Here is a 26,367-nt window from a genome sequence, read left to right as displayed (position 1 = left end):
GGCTATATTTGTGTCTGGTCTTTATACTGTGTAACCCGTCAGGGTAACAATTTGGCACTGGGTGGAAATATACCCTTTCGTGCGTACTCTCTCCGTAGAGTGTATTGTTTACGAAAATTTATGCTCACCGCTGTTTTGTACCGTCCACACTAAAGTTGTAAATTTTTGTTCAATTTCTCGTTTGTGAACGGTTTTGTTTGTGCAGATAGGTGTAGTAATTTTTGTTGAACATTTGTATATAAGAAACATAGGGTTTAGGTAGGTCTCCGCTCTCCTCTCGCTGTAAAAGTGATTGCTAACTATGCTGTACCATGGCAATGACAGCTATGCGGCGGTGTGTTTTTTTGGTGGTTGTTTGGTGGAGTGAAAAAGGCGGCCATCGAGAGAAGGCAGTTAGTTTCGGACCACGTTGCAGTTCGGTTTGTTTTCGGTAGTGACCGGTTTGTTTTTGGAAAGTCCAACCCGCCAAATAACGCGTGTGTGCGGAAGTAAATTCCCGCAAAAGTACCGGCTCGTGGTTCGAGAACTCTGGTCTGGTGTCGGGTCGCCGATTAGGGAAGCTAAGCGTTAAGGAGCCACTCGCTTCTCCGGCTTACCATAAAGGACCCAGAAGACGCCTTTCCGCTCTCGCTGTGAAGGATCAGCCGAACGAGCCTAGCTCTCCTTCACAGCTAAACGTCAAGGAGAGCGAAGCAGGGTGGCCAAAGGTGCTCCCTGGGAAGTACACTGCGGTGACTTCTGGGATCTCTCGCGGGGAGCGAGTATATCCGGCGATAATTCGCCATCGTCGCTAGGAAGGTTCCAACAAAGGAGCTAAGCTCACCTCCCTAGCTAATTGTCAAGGACCGCTGCAGGAGCAGTCAACTCAAATCGGGAGAACTTGGCCGTTGCTGGCCCGGCCGGTCGGACGAGACCACCCGCCTTTCCGCCCAGCAGTAGCAGATTAGCAGCAGCAGCAGTGGAGAGAGTTGGAGGAAATAAACACGGTAAAATTAAATTTATTTGTTTTGTTTACCTTTTTTTGTTGCGACGAAAATCCGAAATTCTGCAGAGGCACCTAGGCCGCCCTGAAAAGAAGGGTACGCCGGGCAAACAAGAACCCGAGTAGTGGGCAAACCCCTACTTACAACTGAAGGTTTTTTTAACCGATTCCTACATCGAAGAGTTCCAGTCTAAATTTCTAAATTTCTTCCTGTGCATAGATAGCTATATTCGTTTGGTGGAAATGCCATTAGCTAACTCTGTCCCTTCGTACATGAACCTTGCTCAAAGCACTACCCAAGCTCAGATTACGTTTTGTACACATGAAAGCCGGATCGCCATGTGTCAATTTTGTACAGTTTGAACATTACGGAAAATGCTACGTGGAAGCAAATAGAAAAGACGTGAAACTGACCATAATATATTATTCAATCAGCAATTAAAGGGAGTACAGCAAAATGGGGACATTGGCAAAATCGTAACATTTTTTTCTTTATTTGTTAAAAGCCGAAGCTATTAAAACATTCTTCTCTGGTTCCTTGACATAGCCTCATAACCCTTTCTGATTGTTTAGTATATAAGTTTACCTGAAGGGGGGAGCAGCATTTTCCATTTTCAAGATAAGAAAAAAAAATGCACAACATAGGATTTACTCGCAACAATTTCAGACGAGATAGGCAATTGCGCCCACTGCTTAAGCCAATTTGCAGCGGGCCGTAACTCATTGTACGGTTCAGATATGTGCGGGCCTAGGGACTTCACGATCGTATGTATCATCGCGAAGTGCTGGAGCGTTTGTGCATTAACATGTTCGATCACGTAGGAGTTTGTATGATATACGTGTATAAATTCGAATTTAAAACCTTGTGTCCATTCGCATATTCGCGTGTGTTCTTGGATGATCGCGCGATCGTGCATCTGATACCTAATTTCCAGTGTTCTGTTCAGATGCTAGAAGAGAGTTAGTTTTTCATCATCACTAAAATTCTCGGTCGTGTCGCCATGGAACGTGTTGTCTCGTGGATATGAGCGTCTATTTTTTTAGTGGTCCAACTGAAGGCATCGACCTAGGAAGCCGTGTGGTGTCCGGCGGGCTGAAATCTTTTTGCACTATTTCAACCAAGAATAGAACCTCTGGGAACTGCTCCCATGTCGTAAGAGGCGACTAACAACATGCTAGGAGTTCCTAGGCCGACGTTTTGCTCCGTACCGAAGACTTAATCTGGACGGACCTTAAGGTTTTCCATATTACCCTCTTTCCAGTCTGTATTTAGTGAATCACTGACATATACTGCTCCTTTTCTGATTCGCCTTTCTTGATTGTGTACCAACGTTTTAAGTTTCTTCTGGCGGTTGTATATTAGCCGTAAATGACGAAATCTAATTCTACACTAAGTAACAGAATATATTAATATACCGGCACTTCCACGCCAAGGTTTAACTTCCAAAGCTTTGGTTTAAAAACCGTTTTTAAAAAATGGAAACTTTCATGTAGGAAATTTATTGAATTGGCCTAAGATGGAGCTGTCGAATTTCACAAAAAGCTTTTTATGTTGCAAGTGATCTGTAGTTGTGTTAAATTAGGTATTTTTCTATTATATTTGGAACCGTCTACCGACAAATCTACATTTACGAATACCTCCAAAAGTGACTCCTTGAGGTCTCATGAAGGCCTGACACTAGCTTTATGATACTTTTGCTTTTCTAAACAGTAATAAAAATCTCAACATTCAAGAACTTCACTTTGTCAGAAAATGTAGGGCCATCGGAAGCTAAAACTTCGTAAAATCGCACTCCTGGTCCTTTTTTCAGTGCAGTACTCTACGTCACTCGTTCAAATTTGCACCGCTCTTATGGTAGTCGGTATTTGCTAGTATTACTGTTCTCCCATCCATTCTGGTAGTCAAACGGTGGGATAGCAAAATTCTTACAAGTTTCCTATCTCATGCCTCCACGCGAGTCTAAGTCTATTGATGACATTTGGTCCTTAGACCGCAGAATGAGAGGGTGCGAACAGAATGAGAGGGTGCGAACAGATCTAGTCGAGAAAACATTGCCGTAAAAATGAATAGTTGATCGGAAATTAGCCCCAATACGACTAATCTGACTAGTATCTATGAACACGGGTCAATACGTATTGAAAATTCGCCGCGTCTGTTTTTATGAACCTAATTTAAAGCTCCGTTATTGCTAACAAGCCCGTGCATCAGGTTAACAATCCTTTATATTTCCCTTCAGTGTTCGGTATTATCGCTCGTATACTTGTATTCCACAAACAATCCGATATGGAAAATAAGAAATACTTTCCTTGATTTATAACATCTCTCGCTATTTTTGCCTGTATAATGTGTTATCACTCGGTAGTTTTCAAGCCAATAAATATATCGTAGAGAAGAAGTAGCGAATTCTGTCCAAATACTGTTGCAATAAATAGTGATCCGGCCCATTACGCGGATAAGATTAGCTTTTCTAGGCAATACTCCCACGGTCGGCCGTGTGGAGTTCAAATTGCTTTTGTTTAGGGAACATAGTATACTCTCGGTAGCCGGCTGCCCAGAGTTTAAAAATAACCAAAAACTAAACAAGATCATCTCTTTTTCGAGTGATCGTGCACTCGAAGACTAACTAAACAACTACCTAATAAAACATGCTTTACAGGTCGCATCGTTTGCTTGGAGCGAATCCTAGACCTGATACCCTTCCAAACCACCAACTCCGCGACACCTATGGAAGAGTCTGATGAATCGTCGTCCTTCCGTTAAGTAGGTGGAGCATCAACACTTCCCGTCTACCTTATCCTTTATCCTTCCCCGTGAACGATGGAGATGGGGGCGGCTGGCAATGATGGCTATCATGCTGTTGAGGTTTTAATATGGGTCGGATTGGTATGAATTCCTACTTACCACTTCCTAAGCAACTCTTATTAGATAATCAGCAGTCAAACATGATGAAGTCAGTGTGCAATCCGCCAAAATCATCGTCACAACGCAACGCAACGCAACGCAACTGAAGGCATCGACCTAGGCTGCTAGAGCCGAGAGTAGGGACTTCCGGACGTAACTGATCAATGATCGCGTGAACATGGGCGTTTGTAGATTCACTCTTGAGACCGCGTTTGTAAATTTATAAGTTCTAAAACGTTCACTTAGTCGTCGAGGTGTTATCCTGCTTGCGACATCGCAGGTGCGCGTGGATGTTCGCGAAAGGTTCAAGCGTTTGTATGTTAACGTGTTTGTCGCGTGTGCTAGCATGTATGAAACTCTGCGTGCATAAATTGGATTTTATACCCGCGTGGCCATTCACATATTCATGCGTATTCTTCGATGATCGCGCGCGGATCGTGAAGCTGATACTTAATTTTAGTGCATGGTTCAGATGCTAGATGAGAGTAAATTTCCCCATATCACTAGAGTTTCCGGTCATGTCGCCATGGAACGTGTTATCTAGAGTGAATATGAGCGTCATTTTTTATTGCCTCAGCTGAAGGCATGGACCTAGACTGCTAAGATCAAAACAAGAGATTTCCGGACGTAACCGATGCATTGTTGCGCGAATATGTGCGTTATTAGGTTACCGCTTGCTTCCAGCAAAGATAGATCCCCAAAGACTTCAAAAAGTTAAGTCCAAAAAAAGTAAATAAAGTTAAATTTTACATTTCGAATTCATTTCATCAGTAACTATCACTAACTTAGTACCAGTGAGACGCTAAATCCAAACTAATATCAAATAGGCGGACACTAAATTCAACAAACAGTGATACAACTTGTATGAACGCGAGAGGTCCGGTGCTTCCTTCCCCGAGACCTCACTCCACGCCAGTCACTTGCTTTAAGAGTTCACACAGGTTATGTGTAACCGGTTGGATTTAGTGTCTAACTGGTGCAAATTTGACATTAGTTTGGATTTAATGTCTAACTGGTACCACGTTGGCGTAAATAAAAACAAAAAAAATAAGCAAGACAATGAAAGAAAGTAAAAAAAAATCGACAAGCTGGCAACAATGGAAAAATAAATATGAGAAAATGAAACATAAAACAGGCGAAAGCATTAAAAAATAAATCTTAAAACTGGATATGTAAATAATTAGAACAAAACCAGTATACATGATAACAAAAAGGAAATTTTCTTTAATAATTATAAAAATAGACAAAACTGCAGAAAATTGTCATTATGTAGCTACAGTGAATACCCGATTTTGTCTATCCCCGATTTTATCAGCTTTTTGACCCGATTTTGTCAGCTTCATATGAAAATTGATAGTTGGTAGTTTGATGGGCTCTAGCAGACGAACCATGTTGAATTCGAGTAACTTTCTTGAGCATATTATTCATATCTTAGAAAATCGAAATATTGCAAAAATAATATTTTTTTAAATTTTCACTGTCAGACCCCCTTAAGTGATATTTAAACTAAATAATCAGAAAGAGTTATGTGGTTACATCTAGGGACAAAGGAAGAATATTTTAAGAGCCTTGGTTTATTAAAAAGAAAGAGAAATATATGTTCCGATGATGCCAAAATCCCCATTTTATCAGCATAAAATTAACCAAAAGGCTGATAAAAACCGATCCTTACTAGGGTTGTGGTACCGGTAATACCTGTACCGAAAATCCCGAGTATACCGACCCATTGCAAAAGCCAGTACCAGTATTTTCGGTACCATGCAATTTTTTATAAAAAATATGTGGACTCTCTAGGGGGACATGCTTCAAAATATCGGTCTTCAAGATGATTTTTAATTATAGTAATTACCTTCTAGATAAATCATTGAGCTAACACCTTTGTGGTGGAATGAGGAGAGGCCACCATCATAATAATTATAGAAGTTAGTTATATTACTTGCTCCCGTTGTACTGAACGGTATGTTTAAATTCCTGCACTATTTTGTCGAAATTAAATTTTAACGATCTTGTACTAAATTTCAAAATATTCACATCTAGCGTAAGAGACGTAAAAATTTTGCAATGATTTTGTTTTATTAGCGACATTCTGATTGGTTTCCATTATTCACTGTGTGACGCGTAATAAGACCATGGTCTATGTCATGTCTGTATTTGGTTTGCTCATAAATCTTTATCTATAAAAGAACGAACAGCGATTTAGTAGCTAACAATTTTAGACTTGATGAACTGCTTCAAATGAGGCGATTTGTAATTATTTGTGATCGAAAAATTCTGCGAAACTCCATAGTTTACAGGAAAGCAAGGAGCGTTGGTATGCATTAGAGAATAGTAGGCAAACGACATAAAGGTCGAAACCAGTTTACAGAAAAGCAAGAGGGAAAATGCGATCAACCTGCTCCCATGGACTGTCGTTCTCGCTTTGATTTACTGCTGTTAATAGGGTTTCTTACATTTACCATCTGTTGATGTCGACGAAAGTAGCACCGCTTAGCAGTTAATGATTTCAAAGTGACCTGGATTTCGAAATAAAAGCGGCCTACGAAAAATATTTTCTACTGAAATGAGTCTTGCCATTCCAAAAGAATTAAAAACAAACATTATGCTATATTTCACCCTAAGGAGGAAAATTTGGTGTACACCAAAAAAAACAGTCTTTGCACTTGAAGGGCACAAATCCTTATTTGTTACACAGTTGCGTTTCGGCTTCGCCTCATCAGAAACCGACACTAACTTTTTGTCGAAATAGATTAGCGCTGGCTTGACGCAAATCCCTTAAAACTAAAACACACTTTGTGTTTCAATCGAACGACTGATCAAACGTGATGTCCCGTCCGAGCAGAAGTTCTGTTTATGCCGATGAGACACCGTGAAGCCGAAACTTGTCTTGGCTTAGAAGGCCTATGCGAAAGCACTATTCCGACAAAAAGTTAGTATCGGTTTCTGATGAAACGCAACTGTGCAACAACAATAAATATGTTTTTTGATCAGCACAAATCAATCACCTAAGAATAAGATCATCAGTTTGAGCATTCAATTTTAGTTTGAAGCTTTTTTCGAATTAAAAAAAATCGAGTACCAGTACTTTACCGGTACTGCCAGTACTGAGGGCTTCAGTACCGTAGTACCGGTTCTCGCCAAAAAGGGTCGGTATTGCGAACCCTAGTCCTTACTGTATTACCGATCAGCCCTAGTCACAATTGAGGTTTTATTATGGTAATTTTATAGCTACTCATAAGATTTAGATTGCACTTGTAGTGTGCTATAAAACTCCGATTGTTACTTTGAAGATTACGCAACATTTTAGTTATTTCAACTAGTCCAATGGCTGTTATTAAAATTCAAAAACTGGGAATCTTTCACAGAAAAGGACCCCCAGTATTGAATCAGTTGAATCATTACTTCCAGAAATTAAATCCAAAAAATGTGAAGTTGGATTTTGTGTTTCAATATAATCTCATCAATAACTAGCCCCAACTTGGTCCCAATTAAAAACTAAATCCAAACACTGACACAGAGCACGTGTGAACGTCAAAACGCTTCTGTGCTTGCTTTTCGAGACATCACTCGAGAATAGCTTTAGGCATTCACACAAGCTATGTTACGGCTGCTGCTAGTTACTGATGAGATGAATTTGCAACGCAAAATTCAACGTTATTTAAGGTAAGTAGAATTTATTCTTGCAGAAAACAGTAAAAAAAATTGTAAAATTTTAAATAATTTAATGATGTCACATTTATCCTTAGTGTAGAACAATTTAGTTGAAAATTATTTTTTTCCGTTTAGGAGAAAATTGTTTACAACCATCTTTGCGCGTGGAGAGCACAAAACCTATAACTAAATTAGTTATGGAATTGCGTTTCGAATTCGTCTCATCAGAATTCGACACTAACTTAGTGACAGGACAAGACCTTTTCTTGCGGGACATCACGCTTGACTAGGGGATTGCTCAGGCACACAAATAGTGTTTCCGTTTTTTTTGTAGCTAGCATCAATCGGACGCTAGCTTAGTCCTGTCACTAAGTTAGTGTCGGATTCTGATGAGACGAAGTCGAAACGTAAATTCCATAATTAATTTAATTTAATGATAATTAAATTATCAGTGAGTTAAATTAGAAAATAACAATCGAATCAAAATTAAAAAATAATAACATCGAAAATGAAACGTAAAACGGGTGAAAGCATGAGTAAATCAAACATAAAACAGAAAAGGACAAAATTGCAGAAAACATTGTCGTTATGTGGCTACATAAGAAAAGTAAGTGGACCCGGAACGATTTTCCCATAGTTTTGAATTCTTCTAGAAATATGAGATAAATGAAGCTTTTTGGATCTAAAAATTAGGGGGGCGGGCATAGCGTAGTTTGTAAATCGATTGCCTTGTACGCAGCTCACCTAGGTTTGATTCCCATCCCCACACATATGGTTAAAGATTTTTCAAAAAGAGATTTCTCTAACCCGAAAGGAGGCGGTTAAGGTTAAAACCTCTATAATCAAAATTAGTAAAAGGATCAAAAAATTTCATTTTTGTTCAGAAACAGATCTGCTGATTCATAAATTCACAAGTCCAGATGAGAGAGGTTATTCCGCAAATAAGAGAGTGGAAAAGATCATCCACTTTAGCAACTTCCTGTCAATTTCCGCTATTTTCCTTAAGTTGATAGTATTTGTTGTTTTCCCTTCATATCAGTGCCAATCTTATGGTCACGCTATTATAGTGGCTTGTTATTTATTTGGACTAGCACTTTCGGTTGCTACGAAACAAAGTAGTTCCCCAAAGACAACCCGCTTCGATGGCAAACAATATACTAAATGACACAAACCCGTAAACTCCTTCCCTCGCATCCGCCCGTCGGTGCTAGTACCGGTTTTGGCAGACCTTCACCATTTCACGGTTTGTGTGTCATATGCTACGAATGCAAAATAATAACGACAGCAGTCAGCAAACAACAACAACAACAACACAGTTGACATTGACATACCGCGACCATATCGAGCTGAGCCTACCGCACACGACGACGCTGCCCTACGACTGTCTACGACGGCCCAAACCCTGAAAACCGCGCCTGAATCAGCATTTCCATTTTTTTTTGTTTATCGCTCATGCTACCTGACCCCCTCTCCCCCTCTCTGACCAACCGTTGTTTTGCACTCCGCACGCGGTACGTTCATATATGCATTATACGGCAAAAATGGTGCAAAATAATGTATTCCTTTCAATGCCGTGGCCCAAATTAAAATGCATTAAGTTTCGTTGAAAGACTGATGCCAGCGAAGAAACGAACAACAAAAAGAACCTCAGAGACACTAGCTGGCTCTTTTTTCTCACCCCTCCGATTTTCCACGGAATTGGCGAGGAGCGCTTCTTCAAGAAGGTTTATTTACACAAGACTTCATCATCATCGTTACTAAGTCACTTTTCTCTGCTCTCTCTCTTTCCCTTTCCAGAACTTTTTTCGCCTGCATCGGCTGCGGAAGCTCGGACTCAGCGACAATGAGATCATGAAACTACCGGCGGACATCCAGAACTTTGAGAATCTGGTCGAGCTGGACGTCTCCCGGAATGGTAAGTTAGAACTTATTGTGCGTATTAAAACATTTTCCGTGATGGCAATGTGGTTTCCATCGTAGTGCATCTCTCTGCACTTATCCCACGTGCAGGAGGTAATAGTCACTTCATGTCTGTCTGTCTGTCTGCCTACTCGCATGACCCCCGAGACGAAACCTCTCATCAATCGCGGTATCGCGCCGCGCATAACCCAGCCAATCGCGGGTAATTTAATTTGAGGGTTTTTCTCTTTCCTCTTTTCCATCTCCGGATCGATTTAGGGGAATTGGATGTTTTTTGATTGATGAACGAGGGAAGACGTTTTGGGTCATGGGGTGCACTGTTCATAAAATTAGTTTTATTGTTTCTTTATTGAATCCCCTTTATCATAGTGGTGTTCCGGTCTCTGCTAATAGAGACATATGCATTTTAGCAATTGATTGAAAATGGATCATAACAAATTTCACCTTAAGAAAAACTTTTTGCTGAATAAAAAAACAATTCACAAGAGGAATCTGTTTTGAAAAGTAAAAGTAAATTAACATAATGGTTCCACTTCCATTGACTTAACATTGTTAGGTCGAATGGCACTACGCCGAAAAAATCAGTTGACCGAATAAAATGTGTCCGAATAACAGTAGGCAGAAATGGAATTTAATTAAATATAAAAATGCATTCAATTTATTCATTGCTTCAAGTACGTTGAATAGCTGCATGAATGTATGGTACTAGCAGTGAATTCAAACCCGTGCATATCGATATCGGATTGACAATAAGGATATTAACACGATCGAAAGTATTGTCTTTTGTCGGTATCACAAGACATTTTTCGAAGCAGAATAAATCATTATTATTAAAAAGGATAACTCTTATTGCAACCTAAAAAATGGTAATATCAAAAACAATTGCAAATGGATGAAAGGATCTTGAATAAATTGAAAATGATATAAAAGAAAGCATGGAATGAAAAAAAATACTAAAAAGGCAAAAAGGTCATAATGAGAAAAAATTATGCACAAGAACATAAAATGTATAAACAGGATAGAAAAATCAAAACAGTTATATAAATAAAAAAATGTTTAACGGAGAATCTATAATCGAATGTAGCGGGCAAAATTGAAAAAAGACGTAGGTAAATGAAACAATGGAAAACGCCAAACATGAAAAATGCACAAAAATATTAAATTTGGAGAAACATAAATGTGTATAACAAAATTAAAATTCGAATAATTCTCCAAAACAGTCACGAAAAGAGTATCCTAAAAAAGAATAGAAATCATGCTAAAAGGAGAAAAAAATCATACAGAGAAAACCGTTATATTTTATGAAATACAGCAAAATGGTAAAATTTTCAAAATAGGTTTTTTTAAATATCAAAAATTTCAAAACGCAAAAAAATAAACCATAATAGGAAAATGTAAAAACTAGATTGAAAATTAAGATAGAAATAAATTTGAAGATAAATTAGATGAAAATAGAACAGATGTGAAATAAAGACACTGCACACGAAAGAATTGTGTAAGAAATAAACATAACTTAAAATAAGTTGCACATATAATTTTAATTTGCAAAAAGAAAAAAAAGTGAAGACAGAAAATACAGCAAATAGTAAACAGAATTAACGAAACGAAAAACGAGAAATTGAAACTGAGAAATGAGCGTTCAAATCGAGAAGAATGTTTCAAAAACCTAAAATTGAAAAATAGATGCAAGTACACAAAGTTGTAGAAATATATCTAAAAAATAATGAATGTAAGGAAAAAATGATAGAAAATTTTAAAAAAAATAAAAAATCTTAAAAAGAAAAAATAGAAAGCACAAAATAAGGGAAAAATATAAATTGACAGAGACATAAAAAAGAAAATATTTCGATGAAAAGAAAAATAGTGCTTTTTATTAACTGAGAATATATACACAATAATGCCTGAAAATGAAAAAAAAATAAATCGAAAGGCAAAATTGAAAATAATGGCCCAAAAGGATACTGAAGACCAGACAAAGATATAGGAAAATTGAAAAAAAGGAAAAATGTGAGAAATGAAAGGAATATACAACTTACATTAAAAGAAGATGTTGGTACAGTATGTAAAGTATAATAAAAGTAACAAAAATATATAAAAATGGTACCTCAAATGAATAAAATATGAAAAGAATGAAATAATTCAAAATTAGAAAGAGTTTACCTTTTCGTGGAATGTAAAGAATTAAATCAATCCAAGTCAATGGAAGTATGAAAATATGAATAATTGATCTGAGTGAAAAAAAAAATTAAGTTCGGTATTAAAACAAACGGTGCGCGGAGAAATATAAACGTTCATAGAAAAATAAAAAGGAAGTTTTAAAAATGGAAACAACGAAAATCATGAAAGAAATGTAAAATATATATAAAAATAAATGAAGGACGAAAATTAGATAGAAAAATTATACACATTACAAAAAGGTATGTACAACGAATTAAATTACGAAAAAAATACACTGAATACAAAATACCAAAAATTAAAAATTGAAATCAGTAACAACTTGACCCAGCGGCAAAATGGTACGATCGTGACAAGGCATTAGCTTTTCCGGCTGGCTGCACTGATGGCTGTTGGTTTTGAGGTACTAGGCGCAGTTGCGATTATTGGTGGCTGAGTATGTGTTAACAGTTTAGCAGAAGATGTCGATGATGGGACGTTGGTTTACTACAGTGTATGAATGTTTCTTGGCAGTTTCATCGCAGGATTTCTCGTAGTGTGCCAGCTTATTGCAGAACTTGAACTTCATGTGCTGGGTGGAGCGCGCAGCGATATCTGATTATGAATATTGCCATCCCACGTGAAAGGAACATTCTTTGCCAGCCCTTCTCTACCTGGGAAGAAGTTTTCCAAAGTATCATTCTTAATGGAAATCACTTCTTTATATTACGTGTAATGACACGTTCAGTGATACACGGTGCTAGGTCATGCAACTGGACTTCGGCTGAGTCATCTTCCATATGTACGGGGGATCTTGATTCTAACGATGTCACGTTCCACGAAATGTTGCATGTTGCTCTGTCTAGTTAGGCTTTCTGCTTCGGCTGACTTATTGAACGTTACCAGAACTGCACTGCGCACTTGATGTATTGTATTTGAGAGACTTCCGGTAGCAGTACCTCCTGAATTGTAGGTCTTATTCCAGAGAGGTTAAACCGGTGTTTATGTTTCGTTTTTTGATTTCGATGTCGTGAGAACTCTCGTCACATGCGCATCCAACGTTTAGTGGTTGGACCTAAGCCGGGACATTATGCGAATGAAATCCCAACCCACATTCATACCTCTGAACCAAGACTTCGTTGATACCTACGGGATAATAGAATGTAGCAATCGTCCAAGTTCTCCATTGCTCCACGGGATTTGCCAACTATTGAGTGCTCTTTGACGACGTAGATGTCACCTTCTAAAGCGCATTCTTTGCTGAAGCGTCCGTTTCTTCATTACCCGGCATGGAACAATGAAAAGAAACCCAAACTAAGATAATCTGGTAAAATTTTCCAGATAAAGTACGAATAGACTCCCGTATCTCTCCAGAAAAATTTTTTTTTGGTTTTCTCCGCGGAAGATTTGATACCCAGCTTAATGGTCCAAGTAGGCAAATTGTCCAAGGTATTCTGTAATGGTCCTTGTAGGTCAGCAACTTTGGGTCCTATAACAAAAACCACACCGTCGTCTGAAAGTGGGCTTAGTTTGCAGGAATCGTTAAAACATTCATCAATGTCATAATTAGACATGAGCTCTAGGGAAGATCCGTGTAACTAATTGCACTGTAACCGTGCTAACAAACCTGTAACTCCGGAACCAAGAGTCAGAACCAAATGAAATTCATCAGCAGTCAATGGGATAACTGTATCTTTCATTTGAAATCAAGTTTGTAAATATCGGTCAAGAATTCGCCGGGAAATATGTGTGATATTAGCTTAGGAACTTGGCGAGTTCCCCGGAGGCATCATGAACCGTCATAGGTGGCCAATGTGGTCAAAGCTACTTTAATTGATTATTAGTGATCTAGTCCCACAAATTAAAGTAATGTTACACCAATTTTAATATGTTTTACATCATTTGAACATCATGGTGGTACCAGTTTATATGAGAATTTGCTGTGTGAACGCACTCTTCAACCCGTAACTCCGGAACCGGGAGTAGGATCTACTAAAAATTCAATAGCAGCTTATAGGAGCGTTATACCTTTCAGATGAAAATAAGTTTGTGTAAATCGGTTCAGCCATCTCTGAGAAAGTTGTGTGAGTTTATCACACATACACACAGACGTTTTCCGATCTCGACGAACTGAACCGTCCGGGCCTCGCTTAAGAAGTCGATTTTTACAGTGATTGCATAGCCTTTTTTATATGAGAAAAACGATGTCATTTGTTCGTTACGAGCATAGATAATTTGAATTTCTGTTGAGAGCAGCGCAAGGCAATGGTTCGTCCCTTTACCTTTACGGAAGCCAAATTGTGTATCTGACAGTAAGCAATTTGTTCTACCCAATTGTTGAGTCGAAACAGCGTCATTTTCTCAAACAACTTCCCGAGGTGAGCAGTGCAATCGGCCGATACGATTTGTGATCAGAGGCTGGTTTTCGTGGTTTTAGAATGGCAATTTGTCTCCAATCGTATGGGACAATGTTACCTTCAAGAATGTTATTAAATAAATTCAACAAGTGTCTTTTCGCAGAGTCTGGCAGATTCTTCAACAAGTTGAATCTGATTCTGTCTGACCCTGGGGCTTTTTTGTTACGTGATAAGAGAGCTAACAAAAACTTCAATCGAAAAAGGTGTTTCGTTTGCACTATCGTGAGGCTACGCGGCACAGTATATTTTTCATGACGGAACGGAATCTGGACAAACCTTCTTGGCGATATCATGTATCCAACAGAATGCTGTACGCTCTCTGTGGTACTGTTTCGGTCTCTCATACGCGCTCTTCGATGTTTCCCTCGTTAATCCGCCAACGAACTGACGCCAGTAACCAGGTTTCTTGGCATTCATCAAACTCGTCATTCCCGTTTCTAATATCGTCCCGCTTTATACGCGGCAGTCTTCTCCGCGCACACGTTGGAGCACTCCTTGTCCCACCAAGTATCGGGAGAACGTGTTTGGATGTTCGCGCCTGGTACTCGTTTGTTCTGAGCATAACTCGCGATATCGAGAATCATTTCGGACAAAAAATTTGTACTCTTCCTCCGGTATAGAGTCGAAGGTATGGGGTATCGCGGCTGCGCACAGCTCTTTCAATCACTGTTTCATTTGAGATCATACGAAATGTTGATTGATTCCAATGGCCTGGAGTATTCCGGGACGTGCTAGAAATTACTTGTTGGGTCTTGATTTTCCGAGACCAGGAGCTGCTTGCTTCGATTTTCTTTCCCCACTTCCGAAAGATTTCATTTTAGAAGCCCCGTCAAGCGATACCTTCTGGTCTTAACATGGAAGTTTAGGAGACGAAATGATTCTCATCTTCCTATAACTGGAAGCCATCGGAGTCGCCTTCTGACGAGGGCACAAGAGCGCGAGGAGATTCATTGGGGATGGTGAGGCAGCTTTCTTTGGCATTTCTTTAAAAAATGGCCTGGATCGTTCAGTTTAATTTCATTTCCGCCAGAGTTTGTAGGCGGAAGATTGCGCAGATTTTCCCAACAGTAAGGGCACTTTTCAGGATTCGTATTACAAAAATCGTCATTATGGTTCCGCCGCACTTTCTACAGCGGGCCTTATTGCGACTCTCTTTGTGCAGCAGAATGTAGCTCGATGAAGCGAACCCAGAGTAGGCTACTCGATAAGAATTTGATTAGGGGTGTGATTTCTTTCCATCCTCCGCGATTAATACTGATTTCATGCGCTTACAATCCATTATTTTCACCGGATGACGTAAGGGATGCTCAAAACAACTATCCTCATATTCCAGTCATTGTTCGTATGTCAAACTCATCGTTGACCACGCCAACTATTCCTCCTTTGTGTGCTGGTAAATAGACATAATACTCCTTCTTGAAACGCTTGGAAGAAACAATCGCATTGACCTGCTTTATGCTGGTTAACACGACCCTGATCTTGTCCGAGCGGACTTTTGAAATTTTCGGTCCCGTCCGAGTAGTGTCGTCGCCCAAAGTCGTAAGGTTAGTTCCAGAGGGTAGAGACCTGACAAATTTCAGTTTCGTCAGATTTGAAATCGGTGTAACCAAAACGCGTAACGGACTTGGCAATATCGCTGTATCGACGTGGCCAGAAAACGTTTTCTTACCGGAAGTCGAAAAGCAGTCAAAAAACCAACTACGAGTCAGCAGAGTTACTGCAACGTAGACCCAACGTGGGAACCTGTAAGTCGGGGCTGGAACCCGGGGTGCCAGTGACCTGCAGCTGTCTCGGTCCTGTGTTCCAGCACAGGTTTATCGAGGTTTTGATAACTCCGTTTTGGTTGTTATTGGAGATTGCCAGGCACCCATATTTACCTGTACGTCAGGAGTGCCCCAGAGAAGGCACTTGGAACCGTTGATGTTTCTACTCTATCTCAATGCGCGTGTGAATCCAAAAAAGGGCTCGATGATCTCATTCTTGCCAAAGGTAGACCCAGTTTGTTTCAACTACCGTTTACTGAATGTAGAAATTGAACGCGTTAGTCACCTGAAGGATTTGGTAGTTATATTAGATTCTCAATTTATGTTCAAATAACACATCTCCTATGCAGTTGGCAAGGCATCTCGAATGCTGGGATGCATCTATTATTGTCTTGAATCGCTGTATTGTTCCTTGTCCCTCCCCAAGGTTGAGGGGTTGGACGGTATTGCAAACATCATCAGGCATATTGCGTGCATCAGCGCTAAAGAACAACTGCTTTAAGATGGTTATTGGATTACGCCTCGATATTGGTGCATCGAGGAGACCGGGAGGGCTTATACGGAAATCTATCCTTGATCCTAGAAGCCTAGGTCCATGCCTTCAGCTGGACCAATTAAAAAAATAGACTCATACCTATTAGACAACACGTCTCATGGCGACATGACCGGGAACCCTATCGATATAGGGGATCCCACTCTCTGCCAGCATTCTAAGGGCACACTAAAAATTTAATATCAGACTCACGGTTCGCGCGACCATTCAAGAACACACGTAAATATGTTACAAAATCACGTCAGCGTACAAACGTTAGAACCTCTCGCGATTTTTCAAGCAACCAACGTCCACGAACTCGCAAACATGATTATACCCCGGTGATAAGGTGAACGTCTCAGCACTCATAAACTTACCAACGCGATCTTAAGCGTTAATCTACAAACTACCGCGCTCGCGCCATCATAAATCGGGATCGTCCGGAAGTCTATCCTCGGTACCAACAGTCTAGCTCCATGTTAATTAATAAAAATAAATAAAATTGAAAAATTAAGAAAAAAATAACTCCCATATCCACTAGACAAAACGTTTCATGGCGACATGACCGGGAACTCTAGTGATATGGGGTAACTCACTGCCTGTCAGAATGTGATCCGTGCACCGAAAACTAAATATCAGAATGACGGTCCGCGAATATATGAATGGCCGAAGGGTTTCAAAATCGAATTTATACACGCGAAGTCACATACACGCAAGCACACGCGACAAACACGTCAACATACGAACGCTTAAGCCCTTCGCGATCATCTACGCACACCTATGCCCGCGATCGCGTAAACTTGATAACACTCCGGCAATTGTGTGAACGTTTTAGTTCTTACGAAGTTACAAACGCGGTCTCAAAACGCGAACCCGCAAACGCGCGCGATCATGGATCGGTCACGTTTGGAAATCTTTAGCCTTCATTCCAGCAATTTAGGTCCATACATTCAGTTGGACCAATCAAAACAAATAAAGCTCATATCCACTAGACAACACGTTCTACGGTGACATGATTGGGAACTCTAATGATATGGAAGAACCCACTTTCTTCTGGAATCTGAACCGTACACAAAAATTAAGTATATGATTCACGGTCCGCGCGCGATCATTCTAGAACACACGCGAATATGCGAAAGGCACACGGTTATGAAATAGAATTTATACACGCGAAGTTCATACACGTTAGCACGCGCGACATATACACGCACACGCGATCGAGCACGTTAACGTACAAATGTTCGAGCCCTTCGCGATGATACACGCGATCGCGAGTCCCTACGCCCGCACATACCTGAACCGTACAATGAATATCACATTCAGAATCACGGCCCGCTACAATTGGCCTAATGCAGTGTTTTAGTGGGCGACATTGCCTGTCTCGTGTGCAAATTGTAGTATGTGATTCTGACGGGAAGTCCTTCCGAGAACCTAGCTCTACAGCTCCAGTAGGACATCTCTCGAAAAAAAAAGAATGAAATATTCAAATCTTTGATTGTAAAAGTTTTTGAATTTATAAATATTTAATCGTTTAAAGCTTTTCCCAAAATGTGTATGCCGTAAAATTTTAAATTAACAAATCTTTAAATTTTTAAATCTATTAACTTTTAAATGTTTAACTTCTTGAATTGTCAAATATTTTATTTTTAATTTTTTTAATCATTTTGTGTAAAGTTTTTTATATTTTTTATTTTCATATTTTCATATTCTTATATTTTTATATCTTCATATTTCCATATATTAAAATTTTTAGTTTTGTTGTTTAAATATTTTTGTATTTATATATTTTTATATTCTTATATGTTTACGCTTTTACATTTTTAATTTGTTATATTTTTATAATGTTATATTCTTAAACTTTTAGATTTTCATGTTTTTATTTTTTCATATTTTTATATTCTTATATTTGTGTATTTTTATATTTTTGAATCCTTATATTTTATATTTTTATTTTCTTATATTTTCATATTTTTGAATAAAAATTTTCGAAATTTCGAATATTTAAGCTTTCATTTTAATTTTTAGAAGCGTCAATTTTAAAATAATTTTGTTTAAACTTTTTTATATTTTTTTATTTTCATATTCTTATATTTTTATATCATTATACTTTCATATATTTGAATTTTTAGTTTTGTTTTTTAAATATTTTTGTATTTATATATTTTCATATTTCTATATTTTTATATTCTTATATTTTTATGTTTTTACATTTTTATATTTTTAGATTGTTATATTTTTATAATGTTATATTCTTTTTCTTTTAGATTTTCATGTTTTTATTTTTTCATATTTTTTTATTCTTATATTTGTGAATTTTTATATTTTTGTATCTTTATATTTAATATTTTTATATTCTTATATTTTCATATTCTTGAATTAAAATTTTCGAAATTTCGAATATTTAAGCTTGCATTTTAATTTTTAGAAGCGTCAATTTTAAAATTTCTATAAACCTTTAAATTATTAAATTCTTATTGTTTTATTTTTATATCGTCAATATTTTAAATTCTTGTATTCTAATTTTTACCTTTTTAAATTTTTTAATCCTTAGATTTTCATTTTTTATATTTTTAAATTTTCAAATTTCTAATATTGCTAAATTTTTAAATTTTTGAATTTTGGAATGCTTTTATTTTTGAAGATTAAAATATCATTTTTTTATTTTTTTAGAATTTTAAAGAATTTAATTTTGCAATTTTAAATCATTCAACTTGAAATTTTGGAACACCTTATTTTTAAATTCGTGAGTTCTTGAATTGTATTTTTTTATTCGATTATAGCGGTCAGTAGCCTTAGGGTCATTCACCTCTTTTTTCAGGATAAAAAATTCTCTTTAGAAAACTCTCTAACTCTATATGTGAGTTTGGTAATTGAACCCAGGTGAGCTGCGAACAAGGCAAACGATTTATCAACTACGCTATGCCCCTTTGAATTTAATTCAATTTGTTGCATCCTTAAATTTTTGAGTTTTTCATCATTTTTTCAGTTGATGATATTTTTTCAAACTTTCGATGTTTTTATTTTTTAATTTTAATTGTTTTCTAATTCGAAATTAATTGTTATAGGTTTTCAATTGTGATTTTTCGATCTTTAAATTTTCTATTTTTAAATTCTCAATTCTTGATTTTTTTTAAATGTTACGTTTTGAAAATTACTGGAACAAGGTTCGTAGCACTAAATATGCCATCTGGTCGATTTTCCGCGGCTCCGTCAGTTGTTGAGAAAGTAGATTTCCTCCCACATTCAGTGGTGAATGTGGAAAGAGTTTTCAGTCAGACATTTGAATATTGAAAAATTAAAGTTTTTCATACATATTGTTAATAGATTGTAAAAAAGCTCGAAAAGCCCTTTTAATGGCGGAAAAAATCAAAAATGGGGTTTTTATTGCTTGCGGATTTTTCGTCAGCCAGGGATATCAGTTTTGCGGACATCCCAAAAAAAAATAATGGCAACGCAGAATTGTACAGCGAAACCATTGGAAAAGAATTCCAATTTGCTACAGTACACTTCACCGTAAACACTTCGCTATTGGAAAATTCACAAATTATGGATGATAAATCGTAGTTTACATTTTCACACCGTGGCTTAGGTGGAAACAATGAATATTACACTGACAACATTGAAGCAACACCAAACAATGTTACATATGCCGGTAAACCGAAATTCGAGTCGAAGGTACTGGTATAAACAACAAGAAGTATTTTCGTGAAAAAACATAAAACATGTTATTTTTGTGGCACAGATTTGTCTTTTCAGTAAATTTTCATACAATTACTCAAGATATTTTCTAATTTTTATAGCAAAATATAGGAAATTGGGTGAGTGGCAGTGAATATTCAGAAGACACCTCGAAAAAATACGGTGTCCACCATACCTCAAAATGTCCTGAACCAATCGTTATGAATTTTCGCACAGTCCATTTTCACATAATTATCTAGGTAACTACAGGAGCATTTTACAAAATATTAAGCTCTATTATTTTAACAATAATATATTAATCGATTTTTTTAAACAAAAATCGGACTTTTGGCTTCAAAGCGCTACGAAAAATTCAAAAATCAAACAAAAAATGAAGCAGATTTTGAGACATGATGTACACCGTAAAACAAGTTTTTGACGAGGTGCCTCCTTCACTGTCACTTGTTCAATGTTCAAGCTTTAGCAAAATATTTTTCAATTGTGGCAGTATTAAATGGAAGTTTAATGAATATAATAACATTCTCTGCATTGACACAATAATTTTTTTTTTTAAAAATGTGTCATTTTACTGAATTAACTTTACCCTTCCTTGAATAGAGAAAAACTAGCATTTGTGCCGATAAAGGAATCCCCCTTCAAACGTGCCACAAGTTAATGTACGACAAGGGATGAGAAGTTCCAGAAGCAATGGATTTCTCGAATCAAGCGAAAGTTGAAAGAAATCGATATCATCACTGTCATAACCTAATTCAAGGTGTCGAACTGATCGGTACATTAGGTGCCCAGTAAATGTATTTTTTAACAATTTATAAATAAAATAAAATATCATTAGGAGGAATTGTTAATTCGATGTTTTGTTATCAAATGGTGTACACTGGAATTTTGTCTAAAGATTTGTTGATATATGTCTTAAAAAAAGTGAGCTTAAGGGATTCAATGATTATAATAGTTTGCATTCAGATTATGTCTTTAGTGTCATTGTATATTTTTTCATCATTTTAAATAAACAATTCGCCCACTCGGACACAACAATGCGTGTTTCCCTCGCATATTGGTCACTTATTCAGTTCAACATTATTGATAAACGCCACCAGCAGGTGCTTGATTTTTTGTTGTTGCACAATGCCATCAAAGCAACAAATATTTCGCATTACAGAAACTCGATCAACATCAATTTTTCAACACGGAAAGCCGTTCAATGAAAAAATTCAATTTTTTTTCTTAATTACAACTAAAATTAAAAAAATGAAGCGCTGTCCTAATTTTGCGAGTCTTTCGGGGAAACTTAAATAAATTCGTCCATACCCCATCACCATGAGGCAATTCGCCCTGGAGGAAACCTTCCTATCGAATCCGGCAACACTGCCACAGTCGCGTGCCCGCCCACCCCTACCATCGGATGTTTTTCTCCAAACACCTCTCCAAAAGCTAATTATTCCCCGTAGCCCGTAAACAGATTTACGGGAATACAATTAGAGGCTCAGCGCGCTGTTGATTTAAACTAATCGATAAGTGGCGAATATTCTGCCCGGAGCAGAGATACACTATGTATGTACGGATGGGACCGTAAATGATGAGGAATGCAAGCCAACCAAGCCAAGCGCCAGCCGAGGATGAAGAAATAGATAAAATAACAAAATAACAGAGCTTTTGTTTATCTTTGTGCACACCCGTGTCAGTGGGAAGTGTTTCGCTTTTCCAGGTTTGCCACTGACAGAAGCACACCCACAGAATTCAAAAGCCGGACCCGACCCTGTGTTGGCCATTTCGGACGATGAAAAATCTACGGTTCGGTAAAAATGTGGATAACAGAAAAGCAAATAAATTATTATTGTTGGATTTTTTTTCTGTCTGTCTCTCTCTCTCTCTCTCTCTCTCTCTCTCTCTCTCTCTCTCTCTCCCTCGCTGTGATACACGTCGGTTTAGTTGAAGCCCCCCAAGTGGTTCGGCTATCGAATCTCTGTTCCATCTGGTTTTTGGGGTTAGACGTTACGTCAAGCACCGTGCTGCGGTTCAGTTCGCGTTTGTTGAGAGATTGACCCCGGTACCGCTACTGCGGTGGCGGCGGTAAACAAAAAAAAATACGGCACATTTCCGTCCTATTTTGATACGATGAATGTGTAATAAAGTAAAACTTTGCTCGTTTATTCTGAATTGCATTGTTCCTAGTTAGTTGGGTGTGGGGAATGTTTTGCGAAAAAAAACGAAAAATTTCCGTCACGCTTGGTGCGAAGTGGAGACAATGCTCCGAAGCTAGCTGGACCTGCGGTTTTCGTCGAGGGGTCCAATTAATAATTAAAATATTATAGCACGTTGCAAGGGCAATCAAAGATTTAAGAACAGCTTCGAGAGTGCAATAAAACCTCAAGTGGTTCCGTTGAATGCCCGAAATGGTCTAAATTAAATTATTAAGTGGATTCAATAATATTGTTGCGAACGATCGGCCTAACCCTCGCAACTCCCACTCTCCCACCGGTGGTATAGTAAATCATTTGCAAGCAACCGGCCTATATTTATCCGAACACTTTTTAAACTTTCATGCTCGGTTATTGTCCGCTTCCAACCGCACTCCCAGCAGTGAAGAGGTGCCATTTTTTATGCTTTATGTTGATTAAATCGCTCCTCTCACCGCACACCGGCCGCACCAGATGAACGGGCGATTCTTACCAGTTATTCATTCGACGTCATTACGACGACGACCACCGTCACCATCACCACGATGGTTACGGCAGTGAGGGTAAAGCCGCTAGCCACCATTACACAGCAGAGGCCAGCCCTAGTAGTCATCACACGACAGCAGAGATGGCCGCTGGCAAAATCTATTTTTATACAGCCGGCGACCGTTTTGCTTTAACTATTCCCACACTAGTACCTCCATGGCTCGGTTGGTCCAACATACAATAGGCTCAGCCTCAACCGAATTAGCCTCAATTTCGGTTGGTCCTACAGTCGCTGCTTCCATTCCGTGAAATGACAAATAATCAGCGTCATCCTTGCATCATCATGTAACGAAACATTTTGCCATGGAGCAGCCCAACCGATGCAGTTGTGGGAGGAGGCAGACTAGTTACAGTTTCTATAATCTAGGTCGATTTGAACGAAACAAAAAAAGATACTTTGTTGCTGTGTTTTGTTCACCTTGAAACCTTCGCGTCAACGTGCTAATGAGAGAGCACTCTAATTAATGACTCAAGTGCGTCCTAGTTCCGCCCGCCCGAACAGCACGGTGGTTGTCCCTGAAATGCACTTCAGTTGCAGGCTTCCTATACCGGTGATCGGCGGCCGGTGTATATAGTATGCATGCGCTAATTGTTTACTTACCGGTGTTTTGTTTTTGTTGTTCCTGTTTTCTCTCTTGCAGATATCGGCGACATTCCCGACGACATCAAACACCTGCGAAGTCTCCAGATTGCCGACTTCAGTTCCAATCCGATTCCCCGGCTGCCGGCCGGATTCTCGCAGCTGCGGAGTCTCACCGTGCTGGGGCTGAACGATATGTCGCTGACGACGCTGCCACAGGATTTTGGGTGGTGAGTAGAAGTTTTAAATAATAAACGTTTCAATCAAAATAGCTGAAGAGATAAATGACAAATGATATTTGCACAACAATACAGCGAACAAAAAAAAACAGATTATCGGTAAAAATGTAAAACTATATTCTTAAAACACACTGACGAACAAAATAAACTACTACAATCCTTGAGAAAGGTCACAAGCTGGCCGAAACGTCGGATGATAACAAAACAAAAAGATTTAAAATTCAAGTCTGCGCAGTAGCCTGCCCAGAAATAAAACGAATTTTTGAAAACTCAATCGGCCCACCCCTGAGTCGATTCCTAGTCCCATCAGCAATGTCTGCTCCAATTTTGAACCAAATCGAACAAGTCTAGCAACCGGAGCAACGGGTTCGAAGTTTGTATGGTATTTTTCGACAGTTTATATAGAGAGAGCGCACTAAGTTGCATGTTAACCGCTAGGTGGCACCGTATACATCGGTTTATCACTGCAAGTTGAAAGATAATTTCATCACCTACAACTTTGTCGAAGACTGCAAATCAATTCAACTTCCACAGGAGAAGTTTGTAACCTTTTAATAAAGTGATGTGTGAGTCAGTTTTGCGTGGGGCCTAACAGGAAGATGAATCAGTGGTCGATTCCCACGAACTTTATAATGTTGTACTTTTTCACGACATTAAATTAGCGAGAGATTTCTAAGTAGGGAAAGTTTTGAAAATTAGAGCCATAGTACTCAAGTGAGACCAAGGATGTGAAATATACAGATCGGAATACTAGAAGTGGCAGGGTCATTAGAAAAAGGCCTAAAATCCTACAGACTAATCTTTTGTCTTCTGCTAGCAGGAGTCAAGCTTAGGCAGTGTTACTACGAACCACTCAAGTCTCCCAACATGTCTCACGGCAAATACACGAGAACCGACAGATTTTGGAGAAATAATATGCGTCATCTCTTAACTACAAAATTTTAATTACATATATGACCGCAGAGAGCGCCAGCACAAACGGTTAAAGGAAGAGAGATAGAATGTGAACATGTTCACAAGAATTACTGTGAAAGACTTGTTCTACAACTTCGTAGAAGACACCTAGTTTCTATCTCTTTACGTAGCAAAGTTTGTGTTAGCGCCATCTATGTAGTAAAATGTAAAGCTAAAATTTGCTGATTAAACTCAACAATTGTTTCGCAAAAAAAATAAAGATCGTGGGAATCGACTACTGACTCACCACCGTGTGCTGATAGGCCCCATGCAAAACTGACTCAAATATCACATCTCTGAAAGTTTAATAACTTCTCCCAAGGAAATTGGATTGATTTTCAGTCTTCGACAAAGTCGTAAAAAATAAAATTATCTTTCTTATTTTCACCTGCAGTGATAAACCGATGCATACAGTGTCACCTAGCAATGAATTTTCACTTTCCTTTATTTATTCAAATCTGTAACATTTCTTTCGTTTTTTACTTTTTAAACTTTATGATTTTCAGATTTTAATGTTTTTTTTTCAATTTTATTTTTTTTTTACTTTACTTCTCGACATTTTTGGCATTTTAATGTTTTGTAGTCTTTTTGACTTGTTTATGCTTTTCAGACATTTTTTATCGTAATTTGTTTTCTTTTTTCAACATTTTTCATATTTCATTCTCCTTAGTTTTTGCAATTTTTCGACTTTTCCAGTAACAAGACATCGGTCACCAGAAGCGCGCAAAGCGAACGGGAGCAATATATACTTTTTTTTAAGTTTGCTTATTTGACACGGTTCATATCGGAGCCGTGGGTCCTTTATATATTTTCTAGTTGTCAAAAAACAAATATTATTGAGAGTTAGGGCATTGCAAAAAAATTGTTTTATTTGAATTCTCAAAGGCCCCCCCTTTTATATTGTAACAAATGTCAAAGTAAGCTCAGATGCCAAATTTCACATCATTTGGAGAATTTAAGACCCCCGCCCACTTTGCTTGATTTTTTTTGAAATTGGTACTATGGGAAAATATGGAGGAAAAATACATTAATAGCCGTAAGCACAAAGCCGTACTAACTGTTTTTAAACCGGACTAACTTTTAAACCGGCCTAAAATATTTGGTAAGCTTTAATCGAACGATGCTGTCAGTTATATGGCTGCGTTCTGATCTGCGTTACACGTCAATGTTAAAAAACAACAAATTCAAGTTAAAGAAAATGAGTAAATTCATTCCGATATTTTCTTGCAGTAAAATAGCTTTTCTTCGTCAAATATCTCGTTCCATAGGGTTTGAGAACAATTCTGTCAACTTGTTGCCGATATATTTCTGAACATAGAACTTTAACGTGTTGGATAGTTGAAAGTTGGCCGATGATGTACAGTACTTTGTAGTGACATAATAGGCACAAAAGAAAATAAATTGATATACATGTGCATGTTTTTATTCAGTTTGAATAGGCGCTCGTCGAGTTAGAGGTGGCTGAACCATCGGTTGTAATTGGTGCCATGATAGTTATTTCTCGACAAAAATATGATTACTGGTTAAAACCCAACTGTCAAAATTCTCTTTGAAAGGAAATTTTTCTCTTTTGTTTACTGCCAACATCTGTGATTGGCGAGTAACGGTTTGTCCGGAGTTTCCTTTCAAAGAGAATTTTGACAGTTGGCTTTTAAGCCGGAATTATATGTTTGTCGAGATTTCAAACTTTGATTAAAAAATTAGTTAAAATATTTCAATTTGAATTTAAAATGAACTGTGAGTGTCATTCTAATTGAACATGATACCTATCGACGTGGGGAGAACATTTTTTTTCGTTTCAAGTGAATTTTCACAAGTTTGAAATAAAGATCAATTATCAATGAATTGGCCTGCGAA

The 26,367-nt window shown here is 38.0% G+C and overlaps 1 protein-coding gene across 17 annotated transcripts in view; it reads left to right on the top strand.

Annotated features, from left to right (window-relative positions):
* The window catches only part of LOC131687212 (protein lap4-like), a 168,092-nt gene that overhangs the window by 26,639 nt on the left and 115,086 nt on the right, over positions 1-26,367 (top strand). For all 17 annotated transcript variants that reach the window (XM_058971315.1, XM_058971295.1, XM_058971312.1 and 14 more), the window contains 2 exons: positions 9,330-9,447; positions 23,379-23,547. In XM_058971315.1, the coding sequence (XP_058827298.1) occupies positions 9,330-9,447; positions 23,379-23,547 (287 nt within the window). The remainder of the gene's footprint in view (positions 1-9,329; positions 9,448-23,378; positions 23,548-26,367) is intronic.

Source organism: Topomyia yanbarensis, chromosome 1 (assembly GCF_030247195.1).
Source record: "Topomyia yanbarensis strain Yona2022 chromosome 1, ASM3024719v1, whole genome shotgun sequence".
Lineage (NCBI taxonomy): Eukaryota > Metazoa > Arthropoda > Insecta > Diptera > Culicidae > Topomyia > Topomyia yanbarensis.
This window is presented reverse-complemented; position numbering and strand designations above follow the sequence as displayed.